Consider the following 20,304-nt stretch of genomic DNA (forward strand, 5'->3'; position numbering starts at 1 on the left):
TTGAGGTTGAGATTGGTGCAGGTGTTTCGAAAGATGTGATTGTTAGGAAATAATACATCGGTCTCAACCCGGGACGACATGAGGGGATGATGAGGCCGATGGAAGACAACAAACGATGACGGGGAACGAGAAACCTCTCGATTACTCTTCTGCTTCAGTGGGACAGGAGCAGAAAACATGTACGCTGCGGGACGTGTTTGAATCTGCATGGGTTTACGAAACAGAGGTGAATTAAGGATACAGGGCAGTCTCATTGTAATACTGCTTAGAGCAGCCCTGTATAACTACAGCTCCATGCTGCTGGCAGCCATATTGGAACAGTTGTTTGGAGCCGAGATGTTTGGAATGCAAAAAGTTTTGAGGAGTGGACCGACCGTGATTGACTGTAATTCAAAACGACAAGCATTGAAAAAGAAGCAGATAAGCGCTCCGGCTCTGTGTGAAGGAGCGATATGATTAGATATGAAAAGCTTGAATAAGAGTTGAATTTTGATGGAGTGAAAGAAAAGAGTGCGTACGTCTCTCATTTCAAGAGATTTACTCGGACAGGCAGATTATCAAGATGATGTGTGAGGTGTCAAGAGGACGGTTTATAGATGTAGATACCTTGACGTGAATATATTTCATACATTTCTTCATCCTCCTCATCAACACCACAAGTAGCAAACACCTGCCTGACAGAGAGGATTTTTTTTTTATATTCTGGAAAAGAGAGATGAGAAAAAAGTCTTTGGAAGATATAAACAAATGTGAAATATAAAATGCATTTTACTTACTCAATGCAGTGATGGAATATGTTAGGATTAAACTTGTTTTGGATTTTCTCTTCTTTCTTTTGGCTTTGCATCTCTCTCTCTCTCTCCTTTTCTTTCTTTCTTTCTCTCTCTCAAGTCCAAAATCTTTCCAAACAATTTTTAACAAAGACAACTTTTACTCATTTGGATTGCTAAATGTACACAACCTCTACTTTGATCTGATGAATGGAAAGGGTGAACAATGTCTTATGATAATGATGTCATCATTATAGTTACTGGTTATAGTTAAGATATGAAGTGTTTTATGTTTTCATGGCCCCCTCTTGTGGTCCTTTCTTTCATTGCAATTACATACTACTATAGGTTTTAACACAATTTACAAGATGTTGTTGTGAAAATAAAATATAATTCATGATACGAAAAAATCATGCTTCGATCCAAAGAATGTAAGAGGGAGAAGTAATGACATTTTGATTCAATTTTAAACAATTACAGAGTACAATTACACCAAAAAACATATTGTGTAAAATATCAAACAAGTCACAGCACAGTTAGTTGCAGCATCTTCTTTCTCTTGTACTCCCCTTCTGAATATGCACGTTCACACACACACACACACACACACACACACACACATCCCAATCTAAAGGATGTGTTTTAATTTCCCCCCTTGTAGTACTGATTACTTCCAAAAGGTGGCAGCACATATCAAGTATCATTTCTACCACAACTACCATTGTACAAGCATCTTCTAAACATGTTCTCTCCTGCATCAGGATGCCTTTTCCTGAGCCTCAGACACATTTGGGTTAAATCAAGCTTGGTAATTAGGAACTAAATATCAGTTTGCTTGATAGTACACTGACACAAAGCTTAATACAGCGTTGGTTCTACCTGGGAAATCCTATCTTGCCTTTCTTCCTCCTGCAGCAAGGGCCATCTGCAGATGATGATACTGCATCAGATCAGTGATACCTGAACATCTGGCATTGATACCTTGGTTTGCCAGAGTTGCGCTCATCACACCACCCTAACGTATCATTTATGATTTCCATTTCAAGTAACCTTTGTCTCTTAACTATCATCAGGTGTCGATTTATTTCTCTTGAAAATATTCTTGGATTCCCCAAAACATTTAAATAGTTTTGTTAATATGATTTAGCAGACCCACTTTTATCGATATCTGTTGCTGATCAAACTTATCAGGCTGTCAGTGTTGATGTATAATTCATCTTCTCTTTGTAGATATCCCGATTCAACCCCTCAGATCTCGAGCCATAGAGAGAAGATGGGTGTGGAGGTTCAGAGATGGAAATCCTCATGGATCCGTGGGATTGCAGACAAGACATCTCTTAAGCTACTACACTGGGAGGGAAGGGTCCCATAGGTGCTGCTGCCCACGTAGCCCAACAATCGTATTCACCCTGGTGGTGACACAACGCCACACGTATTGTGTCTCTGAAGCTGTGGATTATAGTGAAATTAAAAAACATAACAAAGGAATTTTTTTTCATGCATTTGTCATAATACTTGGCTGAAGCAATTCACAGAAACCAGAATAAGAATTTAAATGTTTATCATCCATAAATAACCTCATGGGGTTATTTATCAGTGTTTTGACTTACCTATATGTCTCCTGAGTTGTACAGGGCCTTGCTGCATTGGAAAGTTTAATATTTATTTCCAGGAACACATCCTTGTTGATCTTTCACAGACCTTTGTGAGGAGAAATTGTCCTTATGAATACTTTAGATTGAGCGCTGTGGATTATTCTGAGGAAGCAATACATAATGTCTGTTTCAATTGTAAATAATCATAATTGAAAAAGCATTGAGTGTTTTTATTCCTGTATTAAAAGCGTTACTGGGATAAAACCACAACAATATTTGTGACACATACATATTTGTAACAGGGAGGAGTAGTTTTATTTTGTTCATGTGTTTGCGGAAGTCTTTTTGTGACGTCTCTCTGCTGCAGCAGCAATTCTTTTATTCCTAGATAATGTTGGTCGACAATAACAGCAACCTTGAAACTCAACTCTCAAGCCCACTTATTATTTCTGCAGCTTTCAACTGCATCGTGTAGTCTATGTTCCACACGAAGGTCACACGATAACAGCTGAGCTAGCTCCATAATGAAGACATAAAAAGGATTGGAGAAGGTGAATGATTTAGATTTATATGTAGTCTAGTGGTATTTAAAGACCTATAAGTCCTTTTGAGAGTGATATTGGTCTGTGATTATGAGTTGTGGTACAGGGGGGTAACCGTTCTTTTACATTTGGATCAGAGATTACACGTTTTAGTCATGCCGACATGGCCTGGGTGTTCCCTGCTGACGTGTTGCACTCCCTGGGGTCTGGGCTTAAAGGCCAAACTAAAGTAATGAAATCATCCAGTGTTAAGGATCTTGGCAAATCCAGGGTACCCATATACTCCAAAGAGTTACCATTCATTTCTCTTGGAAAACATGGGAATGGAGAACAACAGAGTGAAAAGGAGAGAGAGTGGGAGTTGAGGGAGAGCTCCGTCCAATGGAGCCAGGGTAAGAATTTATGGTCAGGAAGAGCGATGAATGTGTAATTTACGGTGCATACTCTACCATTCCCCCTGCCCTCCCTTTTGGTAATGAGAAACGGCTGTTTTGTTGTCGGGCCAAGGCATAGTATACCCCCTCCCTTCTGGCTATGACACACCATTAGTTTTTATTTCTGTCTCTGCTTTTACGACCCCTGCCCAGGCGCCAGCATTTGGCCGGGGATCGGGACCATAGCATCATCTAAGCTCCTCCACTTCCCAAGATGGCCTCCTGTAGCCTGAGGAAGACCATACCATCAGTACTGAGTGCTCTCGGCTGATAGATAGCATCGTACTCCCAGCAGACTTTGTTTATCGTTCTTCTTTGAGGTTTTGATTGAGTTCAGGTCACAGAATAATAGATGAGTAGTTCAAACTTCCCCCACAGGATTATGACGGCAGACCTAGAGTGAAACGACTGTCACGAAACTATCTTAAATTGTCCGGATTTATTGAGTTTAAAGTTCCCTTGTCATTTGTTGGCTTAGTCTGTTATATAAATAAATGATAACTGTAATTGTTTCATCAATAACAGATTGTGGCACTAACTCCCGTTAAGTGCCACTTGGGTCTTAATTTAATAGTTTGGGGCATACTTCTATTGGTTATAACTATTTATAACTATTAATAATAATTTCTGACATTTGAGAACAGGGCAACACCAGGGATCAAACATAGCAAACAAGTTAATCCAGAATATTTGAGCCATTTCATTTGGCGGTAGAACCACAAGTGAACCTAAAATGTTGGTAATAATCCCAAAAGGCCAATGACAATTTAACAATTTATGAAGGCTTTCTACTTATTATTTTTATTTTCCTGCTTTCTTTAGTAAGTACCGTATAATAAGAAGGATAATATACAGCCAGCTGGAAACCTAACTTTCCACAATAAGGGACATTTAACGTAGCAGGTGCAATGTTACGACAACCAATATAAATAATCGGCTAAAATATAAAGATATAACCCAAATTGTAAAACAAAGAATTTGTCCTTCTGTGTAAAATGTGTCGTACATGAACACAAGTGTATATGTGAGGCTAGTATAGTATATACTGAGAATACTTTAAGAGTCAACTGACGAAATCATTTAAACTGAAATCAAACAAACTAATAGTGTCAGTGTCTGACTGAAGTTCCAATCAGCTTCATCTGCTCTTTATTTAGGCTTTGACAGAATAAGCTATACATGACGATTCTAATACTTTAATGATAAACACAGTTTGAAATATTCAGTATCACAATCCATAGTATGAATGAATAATGTAGCGTGTGACTTCTCCTGAAACTTATATCTTGTGTAAAGCAAACAGACCCAATGAAAAAGGTTCTAGGTAAAAAAAAGAAAAAGAAAGAAACTTTCCTCCGGGTCTGTAACATCATTAAGCTTTTGGAGTACAAATGTGTAAAATACTATGATTGTTCTTAAAACTTGAGCAGTAGGAAACATAGCTGTGCAAAATCTTCAGACCCTGTAGCAAACAGACACGATTACTGAGCAGCTGATAAGTTGATGGCTTATATGATAGTCAGTGGCTTGTAGTTACTGCATATTTGATATATCACTGTGCATTTAATTTACATTTCCCTCCTCGTGTTTTCCAGAACCTATTCCTTCAATCTATGAGACCAATATTATCACATATGTGCAAATGTAAACACACATGTACAAAGAACTAAGATCCGTTGACAAACAACTTGATTCCGTGCAGAAATGCATATAAAGTACCCAAACACCCAGACTTCAGGTCAACGCACACACAGACACACACGTTTGCATGCACAAAGGCACGCACAAGCAACCTTGTACACATGCAAATACTCATATTTTTATTCCTTGTTTTCTGTTACAAATGGCAACATTTAAACAACTAAGCTATCGAATGGCAAAAGTTTGTGTCAAGACAGCGGAGAAGAAAACGAGCCAGTAATTCTCTTCATTCTTCTCTTAGGATTCTTTTGTTACAACATTCCTCTTTGAAATAATACACTGTAGAGAAGATCTTTTGTCCTCAACAACCACAAATGACTTCCAGTGCCTTTTTCTTTTATTTGTTTCATCTCACAATAATGGAAATGAAAGGTACAAAGACTTCATACTATTCTTTGTCTTTACATCCCGTGAAGCAGCTGTTGAGGAAAATCCATCTGCTACTTCTCACAGACATGAAATACAAATGAAGAACAGATTGTGATTGAAATCGGACTGGAACATAGTACATCATAGACCGGCGGAGACGACGGAGACCCGTCGTTCCTTATCAGACACATCCAGCTTGGATGCTGCACAGGAATCTGTTCTTCGAGACGTGAGATGGTTGCGTTCATGACACGGACCACGTCTTCATCGAGGCTTTGCAGTCCGACAGTGATCCCTCACGGTGGAGTGAACCTCCTCGAGTCTTTCTGAACAACACTCAGACACCAGTATCTTCCAGATATGTTCATCTATTCAAAAAGCTCAGCGAAGCCTTTTTGTGTCGCAGCAATTCTCCAGTTGTCTTTGCATCTCCTACAATGCATAGCAGCAAGAATCCATTCCTTCATCACGTGGTCTATGGCTGGTGCTGCTGGATGAGGCATTGTCTCTGTTTGTCTCTCGTTTTTTCTCAGCCCCATCCAGCAGGTGATGGAGTTTAGCTGACAGAGCTGGTTGCGATGCTGGGAGCAATGGTGGTCCTGCTCTGCCCTTTTCGCCTCTTCCCCCCTCCTCCTCCTCCTCCTCCTCCTCCTCTACTGCCATCTTTGCCTTCTCGTCCTCGCCCGCGTGCGTTCTCCCTCTCTCGCCTGTTTGTATCATCTTGTCGGCCTGCCTTACTCTTCCTGTCTGAAATGACAATGCAAAGAAAATATTGTTTACGTTTAATACCATTTCTCAAATAAATTCCTGCAGGATATCTGTCATCACCAGATGTTGTATGTAGAAGTGCCTCCGCTTGGCTAAACAAAATGAAAAACATGGATTCCTGAGGGATGAGAGTGGAGAATACAGGATGTGTGTTGGATCACGGCTTGTGGTTGTGATTACGTGGTTTCTAATACAGGCAAAATGTGTGTGAACCGTGCACATCGAGTCCAGAATTATTAAATGGCAACATAATGATATGTTTAGTACAGCAGCAACAAGTGCGCCACAATCAATCAACACATAATAAGCAAACCTAAGAGGATAAAATAAAACATTTGGAAGCCAGTCGTATTGAGCCGCTTTAGTCGGTCAATCTGTCCACAGCGCTGTGGACGGAAATATCTCCAAACTGTTGGATCGATTGTCTATAATTAATAATCAATTGACAATCCCCCGAGTTCTCCTCTCGCGCCACCATGAGTTCCACAGTGTGTTTTTTAAGGGAAATATCTTGGCAACTATTACTGTTCCCCTCAGGATGAATTGTTATAACGCCAGTGATGCCTTAGCCTGTTTTCTCTCATGCCACCACCATATCACACCTACTCTAGTTTATGACCAAGTAATCACTTAATGACCCTCCAATCAGCCACAGTTGTACTTTGTGTTTAGTGCTATAATTATGAGCCGCGACGCTGGTATAGAGTCTGTGTTTGCGTCGTCATGGCAAAAAGTGTTCCTGTTGTATTCTAAACTACCACAGAAGTGTTTATTCGTTTAACTTTGCCAGGTGTTAGAAATTCTGTACGTCTGTCGACACATTTTGTCACAGCAGAAGCGTCGCAAACGCGACAGATGCAGTCACCTCGGGAGGTGTGTATTTGAGATTGAAACGAAGGCCGAGGTCAGACGGGTTCGTTCAAAGCAAGGGCACCTGAAGTAGGGGGGTAGGAAGTAGGGGGGTAGGAAGTGGGGAAGGGGCCATTGTCCACAGTCCATGCTAGCACACTCATATTAGCATTTAGTTAAAAGCACCACTGGGTCCAAGTTCACCCTAAAACAGGCGCTCTCGTGACTGCAGGCTCTTCATTTCTATTTCACCAGCTAATCACTTCCTTGTTTCACGAAATACACTTAGAGGACCCCCTCATCCTCAACCATCTGCTATTTGTTGGTAGCCTACTCTTGCATTCGGATCCACACCTGTCACACATTTAAGAGTATAATAGCTCTCCAAAATCCAAACATCCATCACAGTGTGGTTATCTTCCACATGTAACCCATTAAAGAGAATAAAGAGCTTAGTTGTGCTGCTGATTTTAAAACGCAGCACGTAAGGCTGCAAGAGCACTCACGACAGTCAAGCGACACAATTTTCTGTCAAATAAATCACTTTAAAATCACTTCTGGTAGAATGACTTAAACATGGTTGAGGGCCCAATAATGGCCCATAAGGACATGGAGAGCAATCAGAAAGTGGAAATGGAGGTTGCGCCTAGTGTCAGATTGCTATTGTTTAGGCTGCACTCAAAAGTATTTGTATATCCGAGGGAGTGTAGTTACGCTGGAGGATGTTTGTTATGAACTTGTGAGTTGAGAGTCTCTGCACATCCTGGAATCTGAGTGAACACATGCCAAGGGCTGGACAGTGTTCACTACGCAGTTGACAAGAGCTGAGCTTATGGCGCCACCATGTTTGTATACTGATGTGCAGTAATAACTGAAGGTCTGTGTTTATTTCTCTAGCAGCATTTTTAAACGTGTTGTACAAACAGTTATGACTCTTTGGTTTAAGCGCATCGTAGAAAAACAAAAAGTCCACAATGTTTTTCAAATTTCACCAAATCGTGTTTCAACATAGGCAGTGAAAATCATTATAATGTGATGGATGAATGAATGAATGTGGCCAGACCTTATACAAGTGCTTCACGACAAACTGTACACGTGAAGGCTCCGTCCCACACAGTAGGAATAACTCTTTTTCAAGAGCCTCAGGAGCCAAAATCATAAAAACAACCCCGGTTCTTTGACCACCATTCACGCAAGCGCTTCAAATGGAGGCTGTAATAGTTAAAATTTCTATCAATGAGGCACAATGAGCGAGAGTAAAGCCTGAGTGAAGAGTCCTCACACACACTCACGCATCCGAGCTGATGTGCTCACCGTGTAAGGACTTAATTACTCCTCCTAACAAATCACCAATGGAGCCAAGAGTGAGGGACTCCATCAGTTTCTGACAGCTCTGATTATACCTCCTCTCCATCCAAGCTAAACAATTTTGCCTGACAAATGCAATAACACATCCAGAAAATTCAGTTTTCGCGTGAGACCCTTTTGTGGAGCGTCCGAAAAAAGGGGGAAAATGTTGCGGCCAAATCAACACAAAGCGTGAGCTCTGCAGACCACTAAATCACTAATGTTATACAATGTCTGCCCCCTGTGTTTTATACAGCGGGACTACCAGCCAACTCTCACAGATGAATCCACAGCTGTGCTCTTTTTTTCTTTTTCATTTGAGAGAGTAAGTTTAACCACAGACTTCACCGGAGTCGTGGTACCATCAACCATTAATTACTTCACTGAGGAACATGTATTACCGTGCTTTGTGGCAGTAATATGCGTCTTATTTCATACAAAAACTAGTTTGTGGCAGAAAGACAGGTTAAAAAAAATCTATTTGACATCAGCTGTCATTTTTTTCAAAATCCAAAAAGCTTTTATGACTCATCACTCGTCAGGTGACACCTCACATAACATCCTGGCCTTTCTGATATGACCTACCTTTGCTCCAAATTTAGAAAATTGTCAGTCTGTGGAGCAGTTTTCATAGGGCAGTTTATAATATTTCACTGATAAGTATTCCTCTGAACTCATGGAAAACATTCTTTCCAGGATGCAGGCGTCGGACGGAGTAGATTTGCTTCTCATTTCTCAAATTGTGCGGTCACAGCCAGTCCAATGAAGATCCTGCTCCTCACCGAGCAATTACAAGCCACGCCTGCCTCCTTCCCTCCAGACATGACCACAGATCTATATGGGACAATGTCGGATCATGTTCGGTTCTATCGGCTCTATAAAGCCCTATAGGAACTGTTCCAGGGTAGAGTATGGCGCTTGTATATTCAAGCCTCCCGTGTGTTTTCTCGCATATATGCAGGCAAATCAGGCAATCTGTTACATGTTGCAACATCTGTACAGTTGCCAAAACTCTGCAAAATACAGTTGCGCAATGTTGCTGCTGTGCCCAAAATCCCCAAAGTGTGCCACCGTCCAATAACGGCTTTAAATACAACTTGTTTACAACTCTCTCAGTCCTTGCAAATGAGTGTAGGTTTATGGAACAACAATTCCATTTTATTCATGTGGAACGGTTTAACATCCCAACACATGTGCCTGTAAATATTTCCTTACGACTAAGGACAAAAGGTTTAAAAGCAAATAAGCACGATCATTGCTGTTTTTGTTGCACTCTTCTACCAATAAACTCCCAACCTATTGGCCAGATCTGTCATTTATTAGCTGCCCACGAGGCCAAGAGTGACTAATAAGCCGTTGTGAAAGTTGACGATGGCCATTGACTGTTAACCTGCCAAATTGTAGCGTAATTCAGAATTGAACCGCCTGGAAGAGCTTATACAATAATACGAGTCCGCTATAGTTCTCTCCTTTAGGGAGACGTTTATTCACTGATCAAAAGCAAAGTACAAACCACGGGGAGCTCTCCTCAACATGCAAGTTGAAGCCCGAAAACCACACCTCCTTTAGCACATCAAGCTGCTGTGTGGATGATAAGAGCCCAAGCAAACATGTCATGGTCGTGTAAACCTCACGCTTCAACGGTCGTCAGAACAAACAGCCCTTTCTCGCTCTGATCCTCATCCAGCTTCGCAGTGCGTAATGCCCGCCCTTCATCTGCTTGGCTCGTGGGTTGTGTTTATTATTTACACGCCGCGAAGTCAAGAGATTCTGTATCCTTCTGTGAGCTCAGCCAAACCAAACTCAATCAACGTACTGACGCTGGCGGGAATGCAGGCCTTTGAATGTTGAGTAATGCGCCCATCTGTCAACATATTAACTGGTGGAGGTGTTTCATGAAGCACATGGACTTCTTTATTGCTTGATCATCAGTAATCTGAGCGTTGTCACAGGATTTATCCGTGATTATCGTGTACCGTTTCACTAGAAGTCCCGACTCTGTGTCATTTTCACTTCAACGTCTCGGTCTTTCGGCAGTGTTTGTATTTGTGTTTACCTCGCACGCACGGCGTCTTGGTCACAGTGCACTTCCTCCTCTCTGTCTGTGGAGCACAGGGCTGTGAGGGTGCAAAGGCCGGGGAGGTGACTGGGCTGTGGACATGCAGAATGGGTGCGCGTGCTCGAGAATGCGAGCCTTTCTTAAATCCACATGTTTTGTTCTTCTTCATACAGGAACCCCATTGACTCCACTCGCTCAGTTCACACTCTTCAGGACGCTGACCTGCATACACAGTGGGAAGAAGGTAGTAGGAGTGAATGTTCCACAGCGCCCACATCACACATTTGTTTCACAGCCTTCACGGATGCTTTTTACAGCTCAGCAGATTTAGCTCAGAATAATAACTTCAAGTCATTTCCAAATCTGTAAACAATTATTTATAGATTTTACTTGAGAGGTACAGCTTAAGAGGATTGCTATGAACCTAAAAATTTATTTTTTTTAAACATTTGGCTATAAAGTAAACTGCGCTCACAACAAAAGCTAGTTTTCAGGGTTACGTTTATTTATCTTCTGACTTTCAATCTTCTATGAATTTAGAAGAACAAAAAGAAAAAAACATAATGGAAAGATGAAAAGAAGAAATAATAGCGCTGGTTCATCATAGGAACATTACAAAATTCTATGGCTAAAGTTTTGAAATGAGTAAAGAGTTATGGTCAAAGGTCACTCACCAACACACTCCATGGACTCATTGGCGGGGCGCTGGCCTGGAGGGCAGCTGACATAACACCGCCCACTGTGTGAATACAAGCCCTCCTTACATTTTGTGCAAAAATTGCGATTGAAACACGCTTCACAATTGTCTATTTTACATTCTGAAAGACAAAAAGAGAGGATCAAATGAGAAGATCAAGTCAGTGGAAGTCACATTGTGTTAGCTTCAAATCCTTTAACTTATTCTACAGACATTTCTAGTGGAAATCTCTTTTAATGGGTTGTTCATTGCATTATTGGCTGAAAACAAGAGAAATTTGGATTAGATTTCCTCAGAGATTTAATGACACTTTTATAGCAACACAGTGTCTATTTGAAGAGGAGTAACACTCTTCTTCTCTCAGAAACACATGCACCACAGGCCTTGTTTTATGGAACGCTGGTGTGAATGAGTACAACCAGGAGTGTATCGCTGAATTGGGTTTCTCACACCGCAGACTCATTACAATCTCTCCAATAAAGAACAAACTTACTGAAATGTGGATAATTACAAGCACAGGAGGATGAAAAACAGACATTTTCCCTAAGACCCCCAAAAGCTCTGGCTTCAACTTGAAAGGCACATCCTTATTCTCATGAAAAACAGCCGAGAAAGATGGAAATCTGTGAGTTCCTGTCAATATTTTTATTTATGGCATGTATTCAGAACTCGACTCTACTAAACTTACAGTCAGAATGTCTACTTTGCAGCTGGTCCAATCCCGGGGTCAGAAATGATCTAACATTGAATACTAACTGGGCTCTTTCCACACGCTCCCAATTACAATTGTTAAGCCCTTGACAAGTACATTTGACTGTACTGATGTTTAAAGCCCTATAATGTAAAACAAATGTTGAGAACAAGACATTCCGGAATGATATGTATAAAGTCAGATGATTGGATAATAACCAAGGGCCTCCAACAATAATTTGCTGGGGGAAATTCAGACCTCTCCCCAACAAACCAGGACGGGGGGTTTAATTTGTTTTAAATTATTCAATATTTCGATAAAAGTAAAAACATATCTTGCACACATCTAAATTGCTCACATAGGGACTTGAGACTTGTCCTCAAAAGACTTGAGACAATTGACTTGGACTCGAGATTTGGGACTCATGACAGGACTCAATGAAAATGTCTGAGCTGAATTGTATTCCCTCTCTCACTATCATATAGATGATGATTATATAATTATATATAGTGATATCTAAAGAAAATGTCAAATTATTAACATTTATTTTTGCGTTTTGTCTTTTTTGGAAAATGAAGTATATTCTTTTATAAACAGTAGCAGGTGGAGAGAGTGTACAACCATGTAAGAGTCACTGGCTTATATACACTATTATAAATATGTTGTTGATTTAGCTCCTAAAAAGTAAAATTCCTTCACAGAATAATTTTATCAAGACTCTTGTGCACTTGTACGCCCACTGTCGGCCTATATACAGCAATAACAGACATGAATGTAGAAAAATCCATATTGTTTCCCATCAGTTTGAGGAGTGCCTATGGTTTGCATGTTCCACATTATTTCTTAAGTGTATCATGCAATGTAGGACTCGCACTGTCTGATCATGGACTCGGTCTCAACCCCTCAAAGTCTTGGTCTCAGTTGAGTTGGGCTTCACTAAAACACTGGAGCCTACATGCTTTGAAATCCTTAGATATACAGTAGTGTTCAAAGCAGACCGGATGGCATACAGCAAGTGATACAACGCTCATTACAACCAAAATTAGACTTAGCAAAAAAAGTATTTAGAATTTCTGACATGTATTATTAAAGAAAAACATCTAAAAGACAAGAATAGCCTGCCTTTTTCTTGCCCTGGCAAAAGATCACAGGAAGCTGCTGTGCACAGTAGCTGCCCAACAATCACCTACAACTAACTTGAAGCCATGATTATTTTTACACGTTGATATTTTTCGTTAATTATTGAGGTAATGCACGTTGTACTTTGCAAAGGAGGATCATTTTGGACCCACTCACATAAAAAAATTTAAAAAATCCATAATTACTTTATTATACAGACTGCTTATGATATAGATATCAAATTGGTTGAGATCTGGCACGGACTTTGCACACGAGGGTCAAATAAAAACGCAAACATCCTCTCAAAATCAGACAAACAATAATTAACTTGAGCTGTTTTTGTTGGGATTTTTTTCCGATCGTGTTGTCTGCCCACACGCAATGGGAAACAGACTAAGGTGCTGGCATCCCTTGGCTAAAAGTACGGGACCAGTGCCACCAGAACCAAATCAGTAACTCTGGTAATTCCTGTGAGTCATCGTTCACCCACTTTCCAGATGAGCCAAATGTGCCTCTAACCATAATGAAGATCACTGCAATTAAACATTCCTCCACAACGTTGCACCAGGATGAGCAGCAACAACAGAAGGATTTCATCAAGTGGTCATTCACATTCACTCGTAAGCATTGACAAATAGTAGCACAGCTCGGTTATTAAGAGGACGCAACATGAAATCACTTTAGAGAATAAAGAGCGGCAATTGGTAAATCAATATTCTATGCATGTGGATTTCAGGTATTTGTTAAACACACAAAGTGGTGCAGCAAAGTGTATATATACCAATAAGTTAAAGAAACTCACAGGGTATCCCTCTACAAATGCCTTCATATTGTACACAAGGAGGAGATGATGAGCCAGAGACAAACAGATTGTTTACACTTCTGCATGCTTGATTTGACATCAGCTGTGAGGATTTTTATCGAGTTGCCAGTGAGTGAGTTTGAGCCTGCATACATTTGGAAGTTTACAGATGTGGAACTATCACTTGGTCAAATGTCTACAACGCAAAGCAAAACTCACGGGTGCATCTGTTGTTGCCTTCTGGGTTCCTCATACCAAAGTATCCCATGGGGCAGGAGGCGAGGCACACGCCTATCTGACGGATGTCATTGCGCTCCAAGAAGATGAAGAGCTTCGGCCGACATTTAATGCAGCCGTTATACTCAGAGCATCGGTCACAGCCTTTGGGGCAAGATGGTGGCCCCTCAGTACTAACTGTGGAAACATAAAGATAACAAACAGAGAGAAAGGAACAGTCAGTGTCAGGAAATACTTAATTGCCAAAATAATAATTTGTATGTATATCATAACAGAAATGCAGGTGTTTGGGAAGTTTGGAAGCAAAAAGCTGGATAAATGAGACTTAGAGACTTTTTCAGTTTTGGGGTTTTACATTCCCCGTGGAGACATGTGAGAAAGACAACGTTTTCTTCAAGAATTGAAGGTAAGAGAAGGTGGTTAATTGATAAACAAATGGTCATTACGGGGGTGAAGTATTTATTTAAGGCAGGCATCAGACCTGTATGGTGTATGTTTGCATACAACTATTTGTTTTCTCCATCCAAATATGTTTTTTAATAAGAATGTAAAGGGGACATTTGTTAACATTTTGCCCATGAGAAAAACATTGGAGAACTTTAATATTTAGCTGGCATCTTCACAAGGTCAGCCATAAACCTGCCAGTGCTTTATCTCTCCGACAAGTTTGAGTTAATGCTTCAGCTTCATCTAATCGGGGGCCAGGCCAAACATCTTTGTTTGAATAGTTACTCACTGTTTACTTCAAATGCTAGCCGAAGATCCTCAACAGATTTTCATTTGGAGAAATCAGGGTAATTGGGGCTGACAGTTTTGCAAGAGTCGGTAAAAATCTGCAAAATTCGGTCAAAATTGCTAACATCATTCAACTCACATCAGACAAGGCGATCGTTTCTGACTCACTGGGGTGAGTCAGAAACGATCTGGGCATCAAAAAACTGCAATAATGACGAACATGGCCAAGAATCAAATACTACATTTATAGTAGTTCCAAAGAGCAAGTATCTCCCTGTCCTAAGCCTAAAAATGAAGATGCATTTATTTGACATACCTGTAATGCCAGACTGTATCACCTGTTCCGATACACGCAACCACTAATCTAAAAATGTGTCGAAGTGCACATCCTTTTTCTCGGAGCCAATCAGAGACAAAACCACCATCGTCAGAGATGATTTACATTCCTGGTCTGTATCAGCTCTAAATATACATACTCTCACACAGCAATCCATCTGTTTCCCAGAGATAAGTCGGATGGTAAGAGCGTTCAAAAGGTTCTCCCATGAGTGAGTTTCGGTAACCTCAAATGCAGCAATTACAGGTCTAGTTGGATACTATCACAAATAAAGAAAAAGTAATGATGGCCATGGAGAGTAATCTTTAACCAATGCAGAAGGAAGTGCATGAATCAGACAATGTGGTGTTGTAAACTGTTTGTGAAACGATCTCTGCATGGCACGAAAATCCTTTGGAGAGAGAAATTTGATGACATTAAAGATGTAAGGGCTGTCTATCAGAGATGTATATTTCAGACCACTTATGGTGAATGACCTGAATCCTTCTGTCCCCAAAACAATGGCACATGACAAACTGTGACAGCATTGCAGCTCCATGTGTGTGTCTACATATTTTAAAACATGTTATATTTCTATGACACAAACGACACTTCTTCCTTCCCAGCATGTGTGATTTTAATGAAACCACATCTGTTACTGCATTACATTATACACATTCTGGCTTGCACAGGTTGGGCCGAGCTTGGCATTGGCTGAAAGCTCCTTGTGTGTAAATGAAAACTTATTTCAAAGCTGACGGTAACACCAGCACTGAGGCTCTAAGGCCAGAGATATACTGCAAGTCGGGCTGAGCACCATCTCAGTGGTTGCATGAGGTCAGAAAAATGCTTACAACAACACGGGCAGCACGGTCCAATTCAGAGAGCTTAGAACTGTCTGGTACCCATTCCAATATATGCCCACAGAGCCAAACACAAAAAGAGTGATGGCTTTGAGGGTGAATCTATCAAAAAACCCTTCTATAAACAATCCTAATACGCATTAAAAGTTTTTACATAAACTGAGAAAGGCATAATCCTAAAAAAACAGGTAGAAAGACGAGCCATTCAGGGGAAACACTGAACCTAGCATCACCCTTCTAAAACAAACTAATAAGAATGACGGGGAAATAAACAATAAACCTTTACTTTGCTTGTTAAATGTTTACAAGACTTCCACCAATTTGACCGCGGAAAGGAAAAGACAGCAGAGCTAAAGAGGAAGAAAGAAGAGTGCACAACAAGCTGAGAAAGAGAGCACTCACCCCGTCTCTGCCTTCTCGTCTTGGAGAGCTTGAGAGCATCGCTGTGACCCATGGAGCCGAGGAAGACCATTGCCAGCGCCACCAGTCCCAGCTGCATAGTCCCTGTTGCCTTCCTGGCCACGCAGGGTCCCCCCCTGCCACCAGATGGATCAGGTGGGGGGGCCCCCTTCCTCTGTGGGGCAGGTGGATCCCTCTGCTGCTGGGACAGATGAGCCCTCCTCTCTCTTGTGGTGCTGCTGTTTTTCGAAAGTCGGTCTCTCCCTTTCCTCCCCTCTGCCTCTCTGGTTCTTTCACTCTACTGGCTGCCGCGTCGGCAAGTCTGTGTCGCGGAGGGCGACGCTGCGGTTGCGAGTCCAAACAAGCCTGAGGCGCAACAAGCCATCGCGCTGAAGGTAGTACTGGCAAAGGGAGTAGACAGCGAGGGGTTGTAGGACGGACAGAGGTGGGTGTTGAGGGGTTGCACCGAGGATGAAGAGGAGGAAGAGGAGAGGAGATTGTCGAACTTCTGTTGGTTCAACCCATGAAGCTTGGGGTGGGCTGTCAGGGCAGCAGGGAACCCGCTGTTGGAAGATGGTTTCCTCTCACAAGCATGTGTCTTGGTCTTAGGAAGCACTCAATGCAGGCGTGTAGATTGAAACACGACGGATGCAGGTTCTTGACTGTGTGTGACAACGGATCTTCTAATACTAGGACCTGCTGAATAAAGAAAGTATAGGAGAAGAGAGAAGGACGGGTTGTTACAGGTAGATAACATGAAGAGAATACTTTGATCTTTTGGGTTTGCTTATTTGCTTTTTTGTTGAGAGATGCATGATATGTCTGTTGTTCCAATATGATAGATAAACAGCTACAGTCAGCAGCCCATTGGCTTAGCTTAGCTTAGCATACAAACTGAAAACTGTCCAAAAATAACAATATCTGCCTACCTGCACCTCTATAGCTGAAATGTTGACTTATTATATCCTGTTTGTTGAAACTGAAAAAACTGTTAAAAACAACAAGTTGCAGTTTTACTTTCCTGTCTGACTTTCTGAAGCCTAGCATCCGAATGGTTATGACAAGGCTCATCAAAAAAAGGCTCACCAAGAGTCACAAAAAAAGAAAAGTCAGGCTAAAGAGAGAAACAGAAAATGAAATGAATAGAGAGGCAATGGCCAAAGATATGTCAGGAGAAGATGGACGTGGCAAAGAGCTATGCAGAAGATGGAACACAACCTGCTGTAGCGGGATCAGTTGTAAATCCCCCTGTCCATAATTTCTATCCCTTGCCAATCCAAGAAATAGAAAAATCGCAACTTGTACTTCAGTATCAGAAATCTCTGTAATCTGACGATCTCGTCTCATGACTAAAAACCACAAACACTTCAGTGTCATCGCATATCAGGCTGTATTTGGACTTGGATGATGAATTGAAGATATTTATCTTTTAAAAATAAAGTGGAGTCGACGCTGGCTGAGAAATGCAACACACTCTCAGACTGAAGGTCTTTGTCATATTTAGTAGGGAGATGGTTTTTTGATAGTGTCATATGCTGACTGTATTTACAGCTCTTGTGTGAAGAGGACACACGGAACATGTTAGGATCTGAGCAATGGGAGGTCCTCCCTCGCAGCTCAATAAAGACAAATAGAACCATATTTGGCTGCTTAGTTGGCTATGGCTCTGAATCACACGAGGGACGACGCCATTTGGTGCTTCTGAACATTCCATCAAGCTACATCACATGTTTTGTAAAGTATAAATCAAAAGAGAAAAAATCATTTCATATTTCACCATTTCCCTTCTCACTTCACTGACCCAAAACAAGTTAAGTCATGTTTGAAATATGATATTATACCATTTGTATGATATAATATAAAATACATGAAAACAATAACATGTTTATCAATTGTTTAACCAAATGAAGTTTCGCAGAGCCGCTTGAAAACGAGGGCATCTGTCGAAACCTGTCGACGGCGAATGAGTCACAGAATGCAGAATTTCATAATCCTAAAGACTCGTATTCAGAAAAGAAAGGGAGTTCCCTTTCGACTCATAAAAATGTCGCTGGCATTGATTAAACAAAAACCGAGGACGGAGGCATATGTATCTTCTCCTAATTGGGAAACACTGCAGACTCTCTTTCCCACCAGTAGGTTTATTTACTTCTGAACACTTAATGACTTGATGTCATTGACACCTCTCGGCTAAAGTCATATTTACAGGCGTGAGCCAAAAGAGTGGTGCAAGCGGCCAGCCCTCCGCAGCACCTGTTACTTGAGAGAGTGATGATTGGAGAATGGGACACGCTAAGTCTCTGGATCACTCAAGAATATAACCTTTCCAGCACTGAGTAACTCAAGACATGTGCCAGAGACTCTTTCACGAGCCAGCACTCCCACAATTTTGTGCAACTTGCCAGAAGCACACCTCAGCCCATCCATATCTGCACGCCATGTAGATAAGAGACAGGATCTGACTGTAAACTCACCGAGAAAACTGATTGTTGCGTACTCTCAGCCCATCTGTTTTGAAAGAAGTTCTCTGTCTCTGCTCCCGCGTCCATTAAACTGTGTGCCTTTCCTCATCAACAGCCACATTCAGCTGAGCTCAATGAAACTAAGCCCCGCTCATCAAATAGTCAGGAGATTAAATTGCCTTCTTTGTAAATCCTAACTAGGACCCATCAATTATTCAAGCACTGAAAGTGAGCTCCCACTATGGGAATTTATTGAACTCGAGAAGGTGCCACAACTCTGAGCTCAGAGTGACAAATGCAACCTGTCGATGAACTTTCTGCCTGGAACTGAACCCATTGCCCCGTTGACACATATTTCAGAACAATACACCGATCACCAAATCATACAACCTGTACCACAATGCCTCAATCACACACACACACACACACACACACACAGCGAGGAAAGTAGACACGGAGGGCGAAGAGAAGACAAAAAAAGCAAAAAAGTCCATAAGTCATTTTTCCTCACATAGGAATGATGCCAAGTTGGAGCCCCCATTTCCCTGGTCCCTGCAACATGTGGCCCTTCACCTCACAACACACTTGTTTCTTTTGTTGTGCAAAATGACATCTGCTATACTCCAGAAGTAAAAACAGCGGTCAACTCTGTCTTTTAAATATGCACATTTCTTCTTCCCAAATGTGGCTGTCCGTCATGTGCGCAGTGAACAAAGCTGTGAGAATTTGTGTGTGATTTCACCCAGCCATTTTCTTTTGATGTTCGTATGATGACTGATTTGCACATCTGCACAAGTCATAAACTTTCGCGCCGCTATCCAGCCTAGCCCACAATGAAAACCAGAAAGAGAAGAACAGGAAGAGACAGTGCAACAGAAAAAGAGGGAATAAGGACAGAGAAAAGCGAGTCGTCATCGACACCTTCATGCTCTCAACAGTTTTTAATCTAAATCTGTATATGATAAGAAGGCTGTCCACCTTACTATCGCCAGAGTGTTGTGAAACACCTGGCTGTGCCGCTAGCACCAACAGAAGCCTCAACCAGTTTGGTAATCACTTCCAGTTCCTTGGCTCTGCAGCTTAGAGAGTTCAGGCAGTGAGAGGTCAAATGTACAGCGGTTGAAAAACACTCAACACTCACACGCAGGGAAGAACATCACCATCATCCTCTTCCTCCAATGAAACCACCAACAGACTCTCTCTTCTTTCAGTTTCCATGTAGGACTTAAGCCCACACAGATCCAGCAGTCAGAGGGTTGATCTTGTACAGCTCAGTTGAGCACGGCTTTGCCTCTGAGGCTCCACGCTGGATTACAGCTGTTTGCATCAAGTGCAGATCCCCACCTGTCTCCAGTGCAACACCTCCGCCGTCACCTCCCTTTCCTGTTGTCTTTCTCAATCTCTCCCTGCCTGTCACTTTGAAGCTGGGGAGGCCGACCTTAATCTCCAGAGGATGACAATTTGAGCTAATGTGGTGTGTGCATGCGCGTGTGTGGGGGTGTGTGCGTGTGTGAATAGATGCTATACAATATAATCCTTAAAAGTAAAA

The 20,304-nt window shown here is 41.5% G+C and overlaps 1 protein-coding gene across 2 annotated transcripts; it reads right to left on the reverse strand.

The window, feature by feature from the left end:
• Positions 1 to 4,448: 4,448 nt before the first annotated feature.
• rspo1 (R-spondin 1) lies at positions 4,449 to 19,987 on the reverse strand. 2 transcript variants are annotated; one of them, XM_056444984.1, is made up of 6 exons: positions 19,897 to 19,987; positions 16,297 to 16,992; positions 13,963 to 14,157; positions 11,109 to 11,252; positions 10,432 to 10,656; positions 4,449 to 6,158 (listed from the first exon to the last, which is right to left on the reverse strand). In XM_056444984.1, exons 2-6 carry the CDS (start codon positions 16,391 to 16,393, stop codon positions 5,968 to 5,970), a joined length of 852 nt encoding a protein of 283 aa, XP_056300959.1. In that variant the 5' UTR covers positions 16,394 to 16,992; positions 19,897 to 19,987; the 3' UTR covers positions 4,449 to 5,967. The 2 variants fall into 2 exon arrangements, with proteins under 2 accessions (XP_056300959.1, XP_056300960.1); XM_056444985.1 differs by lacking the exon at positions 4,449 to 6,158 and having other exon boundaries at positions 10,542 to 10,656; positions 11,109 to 11,173.
• Between the last annotated feature and the right edge of the window lie 317 nt (positions 19,988 to 20,304).

Source organism: Pseudoliparis swirei, chromosome 22, assembly GCF_029220125.1.
Source record: "Pseudoliparis swirei isolate HS2019 ecotype Mariana Trench chromosome 22, NWPU_hadal_v1, whole genome shotgun sequence".
NCBI lineage: Eukaryota > Metazoa > Chordata > Actinopteri > Perciformes > Liparidae > Pseudoliparis > Pseudoliparis swirei.